Genomic DNA, 11239 nt, shown 5'->3' on the forward strand with positions numbered 1-11239 from the left:
AAGTCTCCATCTTTTTGATTTGCCACACCACACGATTCTAGTTCATGTATATGTGTGTGTGTGTGTACGTTATATATTATGGTTCAACACTTGAGTGGTAGGAGCCATGAAGATTCCACCTTCTCAGTTGTTGCTTGTGGAATTTTGATTCAATGAAATAATTAAGTCATTGACGAAGACCTTGACTTTGAAATTTTCAGAGACACAGTTTGGTGGGTTTTGCACTGATAGGATTGTCCCACATCGAAAGATGTGGGAGCTAAGGTGTTGTTTATAGGGGGAGGTATGGGTCTCCCTTAGTACCCAAGGTTTTCTAGTATGGGTTGGGAGGCCTTGGGTACAGTCGGCCTATATGGGTGGGTGTCGGTTGGGCCTTGGGTGCCGGCCTATATGGGTGGGTGTCTGTTGGCATTGGGTGCTGAGTGTGTATGAGCACGACTCTATCAATGATATCAAAGCCGTTTGGTCTTTGCACATGTGGGTGTTTGGATCTCCTTGGTCCGGGCCTTCACGGAAAGGGCTACCAGTGGATTTGGTGGTACGGGTAAGGACCCCAGCCTAGTGAAAGACACCCCAGGCCGTCACGGAAAGGGCTACCAGTGGATTTGGTGGTACGGGTAAGGACCCCAGCCTAGTGAAAGACACCCCAGCAACTCTATCAATGATATCAAAGCCGTTTGGTCTTTGCACATGTGGGTGTTTGGATCTCCTTGGCCCGGGCCTTCACGGAAAGGGCTACCAGTGGATTTGGTGGTACGGGTAAGGACCCCAGCCTAGTGAAAGACACCCCAGGCCGTCACGGAAAGGGCTACCAGTGGATTTGGTGGTACGGGTAAGGACCCCATGTGGGTGTTTGGATCTCCTTGGCCCGGGCCTTCACGGAAAGGGCTACCAGTGGATTTGGTGGTACGGGTAAGGACCCCAGCCTAGTGAAAGACACCCCAGGCCGTCACGGAAAGGGCTACCAGTGGATTTGGTGGTACGGGTAAGGACCCCAGCCTAGTGAAAGACACCCCAGCCTAGTGAAAGACCCCCACTGAGTGCAGCTGACGTGGGCGTCGGCTCAGTAAAGTGGGGGTATTGATACGAATGTCCCACATTGTTTAGATATGCAGCTGACGTGGGCGTCGGCTCAACATGTGGGTGTTTGGATCTCCTTGACCCGGGCCGTCACGGAAAGGGCTACCAGTGGATTTGGTGGTACGGGTAAGGACCCCAGCCTAGTGAAAGACACCCCAGCCTAGTGAAAGACCCCCACTGAGTGCAGCTGACGTGGGCGTCGGCTTAGTAAAGCGGGGGTATTGATACGAATGTCCCACATTGTTTAGATATGCAGCTGACGTGGGCGTCGGCTCAGTAAAGCGGGCACTGAGTGCAGCTGACGTGGGCGTCGTCTCAGTAAAGCGGGGGTATTGATACGAATGTCCCACATTGTTTAGATAGGAGACTTGTGATCTATTTATAAGGAGGGCAAATGCCTTCTTTAATCATCCAACAAGTTTTCTAGGTAATGGCCTATTGGGCTTGTTGGTTACAACCAGCCCATATGTGGGTAGTGATTGGGCTTGTGTTGTTGCTTAAGGAATGTTAGGGGTGCACAGAGGACCCGAAAACCCGGACCGACCCGAAAACCCGGGCCGACCCGGAGCTTATCGGGCAGACCCGAAACTCTTTTTATCGGTCCGGGCCAAACCCGACCCGAAAATCACATAATAGAGCCGGGTCCCGGGTCATTATATTTGTAATTTCCGGGTTATCGGGTGACCCGATAACCTGGTTAAAAAAATAAAAACGAATTAAATAATTGATTAGTTGTACTTTACTTGCTTGCTTTGACCTTTTAAAGACTATTTTTTACTATTCTCTTTTGTAGTTTTACGATGTGGGACAATAGGAGTGGAATATATGTATGTATGCCAATTGGCCATTTCAACCTTAACAAATAGCCCAATACTTCATTAAGCCCAATAACTCAATAGGCCCAGTACTTAAGTTGGTATTATTGCTTCAAAGGAGACTAATGGTTTCTGGAAGTTTCTAGCTCTCTCTATAACTTTCTATCACTACCAAGAGTAGAGGCGATCTTGGCAGATCTTGGTAGAGGGAGAGGCGATCTCCAAGAGTAGAAAGCATAGCGCAGATCTCGTGTAGCGAAATTATTTCCGCCATAGTTTGCCGCAACTTTGTATCCTTGTCTGCAAAATTGATCTTGATTTACTTGCCATTACCTCATGTAGCTGCTGTTCTGATTGTTCACCATCGAATTTTCTGTTGTCTCTAGCTAATAACATCTTCCTTCTCATCTCGGATTAGCCTTTTAGTTCTTTGTGTGAATCCGCTGGACATTCATCATCATAGGCTGCAGGCCAAGACAGATCTGTCTTCTATATAGACTTTGTTACGAAGAGCTGTAAGTTCTTCTTCCATTGCCTTGAGCCAGTGAGGAGACTTTAGAGCTTGATAAACAGTGTGAGGTTCTGAGGTCTCTGGAATAGGATGAAGTGTACTGTGGTCAAGAGATTTGGGTTTGTAAATATTATTCATTGACCTTGTAACCATAGAATGGGACCGTGTGATAGGAGTTGGGGAAGTAGGTTGTAGAGATAAGGCAGGAGAGGACACATTTGTAGGTGGGGACGTGGAGGGAGAGCAAGTGATTGGAGTTGACACTGAAGGTGGGAAAGGAGAGAGATTGTCAAAGTTAGTGGGTGGAGAGGTGGATATTGATGAATTATTGGAGGGAGGAGAGAGAGTGGATGTTGAAGGTAGAGTAAAGCATGTAAAGGGAGGAGTAGGTGAGGTGCCTTGAGACGTAGGAATAAAGTCAGATTGTTCAGAGTTGAAATTGTTGGGAGAACTGCCAGGGCATATATGTTCTCTAAAGAGAACATGTCTGGATAAATAGAGTTTACCAGTAAGGGGGTCATAACACTTGAAAGAACTTTGATTGGTTGAATATCCTAGAAAAATACAAGGAGAGGACTTGGATTGGAGTTTGTTGGTTGTGTATGGTTTCAACCAAGGATAGCAAAGGCAACCAAAGATACGCAATTTGAGGTAGTTTGGAGTAGAGTGAAATAAGAGTTGATAAGGGGACAGAGGTTTAGTGGAGGCAAGTGGTAACCGGTTCATCAAATACACTGCTGTTTCAAATGCAAAGGTCCAGAAAGTAGATGGCAAGTTGGCTTGAGAGAGTAAGGTTTTGCCCGTTTCCACCACATGTCTATGCTTGCGTTCAGCCAGTCCCACATGCTGTGGTGTGTATGGAGGAGATTGCATCCAAGTGATGCCAAGTTGATTCAAGGTGGATTGCAGTTTGACATACTCCCCTCCATTGTCCGTGTAGAGAGTCTTTATTTTTACACCAAGTTGGCGTTCAATGAGTCTCTGAAATTGCAAGAACACATTCAAGACATCAGACTTATGAAATAAAGGAAATATCCAAGTATATCTGGTGTAATGATCAACAAAAAGCACATAATATTTATGGCCTGAAATTGATGCCATGGGAGTTGGTCCCCAAACATCGGAATATAAAACCTGCAATGGAGCATTGCTAGTTACAGTAGAGATACGAAAAGGAAGTCTATGTATTTTATTAATGTCACAAGAGTTGCACGTCAACGATTGACTAGGCGAAGAAGAAACAACAGATGATAAGTTTGCATTTTTAATCAGATAAGAGAGAAGTAATGCATTTGGATGCCCCAAACGTTTATGCCAAACATCTAAACTTGACTTCTGAGCAACCAATGCTGTTTTGGGTTGAGCAGGTTGAGCAGGTTGAGCAGGTACAAACTGGTATACACCTTCAATGCATGGACCTCGAGCCAGCGAAGCTCCCGACCTCAAATCCTTAACAATAAAATAATCAAGATGAAATTCAAGCATGGCACGGTTAGATTTAGTGAATTGATGGACAGAGAGTAAGTTTTTTTTAAGCTTAGGCACACACAGTGTGTGATCAAGTGTGAAAATTGTGTTTGGAGTGTGCATATGACAAGTGCCTGTATGAGTTACTTGCAAACCTGTTCCATCTCCGATTTTGACCTCATCAGTGCCATCATATTCGGAGTTGATTGTCATATTCCCCAGCTGTCCCGTCATGTGATGACTCGCCCCTGAGTCAACTAGCCAAGGTTGGACATTGTTGACAGCATGAGAACCATGGGAACTTGACGCATAGTTGGCGGTGGGCCTGGAATCAGAGGTAAAGGCCTTAAGTTTCCTACAAGATTTTGCTGAGTGGCCTGGTTTGTCACAGATTTGACAAAAAATCCTTGGTCTTTGCCTCTGTCTATGTCCTCCATTGTTAGAAAACCCAGATTGCGACTGATTGGAAAAGTGGGAGGAAGTTTGCTGATTTTGATTGGTATAGTTGTTGGATCTGAAATTTCCTTGCCTCTGATGAAAATTTCTCTGGGAGAAATTATTTCCATAGTTGCGTGGGTCTTGATTGGATTGTTTTTGAGCAAAATTTGCAGCAGCTAGTAGTTGAGCTTGGTTTTGCTCAAGTCGTTGTTGATATGCCTCTTGACTCAAGAGTAGTGACCTGAGTGATTCGTATGAAATGGGGTTTTCTCTGCCATTGACAGAGTCCACCGTGCCTTTGTACTCAAGTCCTAGGCCATTTAAGACAAAAATAACCAGGTCTTCATCCTCCACAGGGTGACCTGTTAAAGCAAGTTCATCAGCTATTTGTTTTACCTCATTAAGGTATTCTTCAATCTTTTTGGTCCCTCGAAGGATGGTCACCAACTGCTGTTTTAGTTGAACAATGCGGGATCTGGATTTGTTTGCAAACAGAGTGTGTAACTTTGTCCATGCCTCCTTGCTTGTGGACACATCACCAAGTAGTGGAACTGTAGTTTCATGGAGTGAAGCAACTATAGCATTCAACAATAAGCTATCCTGGCAGTCCCAGTGTTCCTGGTTGTCTGGATCTGAATCTGATGGACGGACAAGACGACCATCAACATACCCTAACAATTTGTATCCACGGAAGGCAGTCATGAGCTGGAGCCGCCAGGTGGAAAAATTAGTTGTCTTGAGCTTCAATGCCAATTGGGAGTTCGCATTGATGGCTATGATTGGTTTGCCATTTGTTGTTGTAGCAGTAGCCAGTTCATCCCCATTTAGACCTGTGTTTACAGTAGTCATGGAGGTAGAAGAAGAAGTGTCAAGAGCTGAGGTTGGAATTAGAACCAGCTCCGATACCATAAAAGACTTGGAGTTGAGAGTTTGTGAATTGAGAACTTTCATTCAATAATTCAAAGGATACAATCAGACATGAGTTATATACATAATACAGAGATATAAAATAGTACCGTTGAGTAAACGGTAATAAGCATGATATAGACAAGACATAAAGCAAAAGATATAGCTGTCCTCAACGGTAATAAGCATGATAAAGACAAGACATAAAGCAATAGATATAGCTGTTGTATATAGACTTTGTTAGGAGGCTGCAGTAGACTTTTGTAGATCAGTAGACTTTTGTAGATTACTAACAGTCTTTTGTACAATGGATTTACCACTGGTCTCTATATCTTCAACTTTTGCTTAGTTTGACTAGTTATTAGAATTGAACTCAGATATATGCTTGTCCGTTCGCTCTCTCCGCTTCCCCTCTGTCCCTGACCGGGTAAATTCATCAGAACATCTCAGTTTTGATATGCCGATTTGGACTCTCTGTGTTACCGGGTGACCCGAAACCCGAACCCGGTAACCCGATAACCCGGAGACCCGAAACCCGATAACCCGGTGGTTATTAACAGAGTTACCGGACCGGGTTCCTCACCTATGAAAAATCACCGGGTCGGGTCAGACCCGGTCCGATAACCCGGAACCCGGTCCGGTGTGCACCCCTAAGGAATGTATACGTCTGTTAGGTGTATGTATGGGCATGCACCTAGCCTGGTTCTTATCTTGCATGTACTACATTATGCTTTTATGCTTTTCATAGTTGAAAACTCTCTTAACAGAAGTTGAGATGGACATAAACCACTCTCTTTTAATGTCTGATTTCAATTCCTCTGTTTTCATCAAGACTTTAAGCAGATATTTTTATCATTCCCATAATACCTATTCTACTACCGTTGATCAATATTTGATTTGTTCACTTTCATTACCACCTATTATTTAATTTCCTTACCATACTGTCATTGGGTACTAAATAGATTTAGACTCTGTTGATTTCACTTCTACATTGACCTTCACAAAAAATAACGCCCGCAAACAATGCAAAATGAAGTCCATATGCAGTACTCAATTTAAAATCAAAATATCTCACAAGTTCACAGAATCAATTAGCCAAATCCTGTCTTGGCCAACATATATGTATGTTATCACACCGCCTCAAACTCCCCACTCACATCAACCTCGGATTCCAAATCAACATCCAAGTCATCAGCCTCTGATGTCCCCCACGCAGCTTTCTCGTACGCTTTGCTTCCTGCTCCTAGCGCCTTGGCCTCTTGGATGATCCGCATTATTTCTTCAACACTTTGACTTGGTTGGTCATGCTCTGCTTCTGCATAGTTTGTTTTCTCAATTTCAATTAGCTCTTTTGGCAAATTCTTTTTAAACCAAGTGTGCTGCTTAATCTCTGGTAAGCTAGTCCTCTGCAAAAGGAATTACTTAATAAAATTAGAAAAGGCAAATAGTTTAGGGATGCATCTTCATGTGCTGCTAGAGACATAGTAAGCCCATCTCCAATAAAGGAATGTTACCTTAGCGGGATCAGCAACAAAGATACGAGATAAGAGTTGCCTGCAATCTGCAGATACCCGAACATAGTCGGGGATAGTGAACTGGGCGCTCTTAATTCTCTATAGGACAATGCAAACAATCCGAAATTAGTTGGACAACGAAAAGATGATTCCCCCTCGAATTCAAGTCAGTTCTGGTCATATACTCACCCCAATTGTTTTTCCGAAATTTCGAGGATCTTCAGGATCCTCGAAGGGGTATGCACCCACCAACATCACGTATAGTGTCACACCGCAAGACCAAACATCAGCAATCTACAACAAGATGACCTATTATATATGATCTCTCACTGACAGCAAAAATAAAGCAAATGAATTTATGTATGGCTGTTAACTACTACTTGAATGTGTGATCCTAATATGGATAGAGAGATCTCTCTCTTAATGTTTAGCATTTCTAGAGGAGTCTCATCTTGTTTAAGCGTAATGTATACCGATGCAAATATAGAAAACTCTGAAACAAATAATTACCTTTCCGTCATATTCTTTCCTTGACAAGACTTCTGGAGCAATGTATGCTGGTGTTCCAACAGTTGATTTAGGTTGTGAGTGCAACAAACCAGACTGCATGCATCAAATTGAAATCTCAATACAGAGAACAGAAAAGGGAATGTTACTACAATAATTTCATGCATATATATATATACACACACACACATAGAGAGAGAGAGAGGATTTAACGTTTAAGGGGAGGAGAGGGAGGGGGAGAGAGACATTAATCAACTGAACAAAGCTTTAATTAACAACGAAAACTTAACCTTGGAGTAACCAAAGTCACAAATTTTAAGGCGTGGTGTTGGACTTCCATCCAGAAGTGTGTTTTCCAGCTTCAGATCCCTGTGACAGATTTCCTGCACAGAGAGAAGGAGAAAAAAAAAGATAAAAGACAAAAAAAAAAAGAAGAAGATAAAAGGGAACAGGGAAAAGGGATTCTCACAAAAGAAGACATTGAAAATTAAGATAACATACCATAGAATGACAATAGCTAACTCCGGATATTAGCTGCTGGAAGAAAAACCTAGCCTGTGACAAAGAATGTGCAAACAAACAAGCCATAACTAAATCAACATCAATTTGACCAACTTGGAAACACTCTATAATAGAGAGAATGACGCTAAACTCAGAAAACAAGGTCCAGCTTTTCAACCTCATCTTCGCTAAATCGGCCAGCACTACATATCCTCTCAAATAGTTCTCCACCAGCTGCATATTCCATTACAATGGCCACATGTGTTGGAGTCAACAAGACCTACAAGCAACAAGGATCTCTTTACATTTATGTGTATTATAGATAGAATACAAGAAACTCTAAATGGACAGATAACAATTACATTTACAAGCGCTCTTTCCATTCTACATCCAGACCATAGCTAGGTCAGATAAATTTAAAATCAAAAGGATGTCCTTATTACCGGAGCAAAACTTTGCAGCTGATCAGAAAGTAAACACATCCAACTAATTGAGAATAGCTAGACTTTAAACTACATATTAAAAATTTAGAAGTATAATCTCTTACCTCTTTGAACCTGATAATATTAGGATGTCTTAATGATCTGTGGTTGATGATTTCCCTCTGAACATTCTCATCAATCTGAAGCCAGGAATACAGTCAGCATTTCAAAAAGACACCATGATAACATGTAATAGGACGAGAACATATAACGTAAAGAATTGATGGCCTAAGCGGGGAATGGTCTCGAAAATTTATAGACACCAGGGTTATCTAAAAATTGCAGAACTTCATAAACACAGCTTAGCTACAAATCGAGCAGTGAACCATGGTTTTGGATTTGAATAAAGACAAAACGCATATGCGTCCGACAGATAACAAACAAACCAAAAAAGAACTCCAAAATAACATGGCTTGATGAGTCACAAAATTGAGGGGACAACTCCGAGTACATATACAACCCATAATTAACAGATACTACATTCATAAAACAGTTGAGATGTCTGAGTCAGAGAAGTCAGTTAATGAACTCATGCTTTGTAATGAAGATTCATTTTTCATCACTTGTTACTTACATAGAAGTTAAGTGCCCACAATAGGAAAGTGACCAGAACAAGGACAGCTGGACAGACATAGTAGGAAAATTACAATATTTCCAAAGAAACAGTTAGCTTCAAATGGATGAATGGCCGATATGGCTCAAACATAAGAGGAAGCAGCACCAAAGTGTCAAATCGATGCAATCTATTACTCGGTTTTAACGGGTACTTTTGGCTCCAGCCCCACAAACAGTATTTCAAGCCCCGTGGTACTTTAATCGCAAACAAAGTACTAACAACAGTCCAAAGTTCATACTTTATGATGCAGTTCACAAAAATAACAAATAACAATGTCAAGAATCCTTTGAAGAACCAGAAGGCATTTTTGCAGAATGCAGCACCAAATGGCTAATGGCTACTCCATCAAATAGTTCTAATATATTTGTGGGGTTGCACGAGTTCATTTCAATACCAATCTCACAGTCAATTTCTCAGGATTCCCACTTGGAAACTACCAAACTATTGATTTCAGGAATATCTACCTTCATCAGTCCCATAAATCAGAGCCTATTAGCTTCTGAAACCCAAAATCAATATGTTTATCTCAAACTAGAAGTTTCACAATTTTCCCCCATCTTGTTCATGCAACGACCGACCAAAATAAGAAATTTCAACTCATTGTAAACAAAAATTTAAACTGACCCTTATGTAGAAGAGATACAGCAGCAGCAGAAACCAACTTATTCTCTTGATCAATCAGAAATTACAAAATTCTCCATTTTGAAATCCAAACTCAAGTCACAGGAATTAAAGAGCGCTAAGCTAAAAGGGACAATAATAAGGAGATACACCAAAAAATAAAGGAAAGCTGTTGATGAAAGTGCTTGATAAACAAGTATAAACGTCAAATTCAAAGTTTCAAACAATTAGATCAATCGGATAACTTGAGTCCAGTATGAATTCCAAAACATCCCCTATTCAAATAAACGTAGTTAAAACAGTACCTTTTTTCCTCTTTCAATGTATTTGACAGCAACAAGCTCCTTTGTCTTCTTATCTTTCATCAACCTTGCCACCCCAAAATTCCCTGAACCAAGCTCCTTCAGTGGCTCATACCTTTCCTCCATGGCAACCCACCCAATCACCCAATTCCCAGAAAACCCCAAAACGGATAGAAACCAGAGCAGATTCACGACAAACCCCGAAAACCCACACCAAAATAACACAAACCAAAATAGAGCGAAAACAAAGAGGCTGTCAATGAGTTATGGAGTCAAAAAGAAGCAGACTTTCTGAATGGAAGAAGACAACCTAACAACCGAACCAAAATAAAAAGAAAAGGAAAAATTAAGAGAGTCGAAACCAAGCAGAACCACAGAGAGAACGTAAGAAAATCAGGAAACAAATAATGATAACTGCAACTATCTTCGTAAGAAGCAATCCCAAAGCTCCTAAAGAGACACGTACGTTTACTAAAAAGATTTACTCTTCTAAGTGTCGCCAGTGGAGGAACTGTGGGATGTGAAGTATGAAGTAAGAAAATACAGAGAGTGATCTGATCGTCTCGTCGGTGGCGTGTTGTTATGAGAGTGCGTCAGGCATTACATGGGCACTCGCTTTCCTTGACTACTCACCCTTTTGTGATCCCCTTCCCCGTAATTAATTCCGAATTCATTGGATTTTACATTTTTACACATAAATACAAGGAATCCATATCTCCATTTAAATTATAAGTATAATAATATAGGGAAACACCCACAATATTTTGAAATTTTATTTCTTTCTTTATACCCAATCAAATATTCTATAATGTAGTGGGGGACTCAGAGGCTCAATTTCCAAGGGGGTTATTGACTTTTAAACTTGTTGTCCATTAGTAGGGATAGAAAGATGAGATCCCATGATATATTTATTCTTAATCAATGTATTGGTAAGAATATTGGTAAGAATATGTATGAAGAAACCGTAGTTAACGTTAGGATTATTGGAGTAGTCACATGGGAGTTTCCCATCACAATAGAATTATACTAGGGGTCGACACTAAATCCGTTTATATTAGTTACAGTGATGAATGAACTGAATGAAACGATATCGAGTGTTAACTTAGAACTAGAAATATGGAGACAAACATTAGAGTTTAAAGGATTTAAATTAAGTAGCACTAAAAACATAATATATGAAATGTATGTTTAGTGAGAGTAGATAAGAGAGCAAACAAACAATTGAATTAGATGGGAGAGAAGTAACAAAAAGTAAGGTTTCTAAATATTTTGGATCGATTTTTCAAGAAGACGGAGACATAAGTGATGATGTAGTTAATAGGATTAAAAAACGAAGGGGATAAGTGAAAGAGTGCATCCGGGATTTTATGTGACTGAAGAATTCCCTTAAGGTTGAAGGGAAAATTCTATAGGTCAACTTTACGACCTCCAATGATGTATGGTTCCGAGTGTTGAGCTGTCAAGAGATAACATATTCAA

The 11239-nt window shown here is 41.0% G+C and overlaps 1 protein-coding gene across 1 annotated transcript; it reads right to left on the bottom strand.

The window, feature by feature from the left end:
* Window positions 1-6238: 6238 nt before the first annotated feature.
* On the bottom strand, window positions 6239-10328 carry LOC119987205 (serine/threonine-protein kinase SAPK3-like). The gene is made up of 9 exons (XM_038832026.1): window positions 9764-10328; window positions 8287-8361; window positions 7918-8019; window positions 7740-7793; window positions 7529-7621; window positions 7242-7334; window positions 6921-7025; window positions 6732-6830; window positions 6239-6623 (listed from the first exon to the last, which is right to left on the bottom strand). Exons 1-9 carry the CDS (start codon window positions 9884-9886, stop codon window positions 6348-6350), a joined length of 1020 nt encoding a protein of 339 aa, XP_038687954.1. The 5' UTR covers window positions 9887-10328; the 3' UTR covers window positions 6239-6347.
* Window positions 10329-11239: the final 911 nt, after the last annotated feature.

The sequence above is a fragment of the Tripterygium wilfordii genome, chromosome 20 (genome assembly GCF_013401445.1).
Source record: "Tripterygium wilfordii isolate XIE 37 chromosome 20, ASM1340144v1, whole genome shotgun sequence".
In the NCBI taxonomy this organism is placed as follows: domain Eukaryota; kingdom Viridiplantae; phylum Streptophyta; class Magnoliopsida; order Celastrales; family Celastraceae; genus Tripterygium; species Tripterygium wilfordii.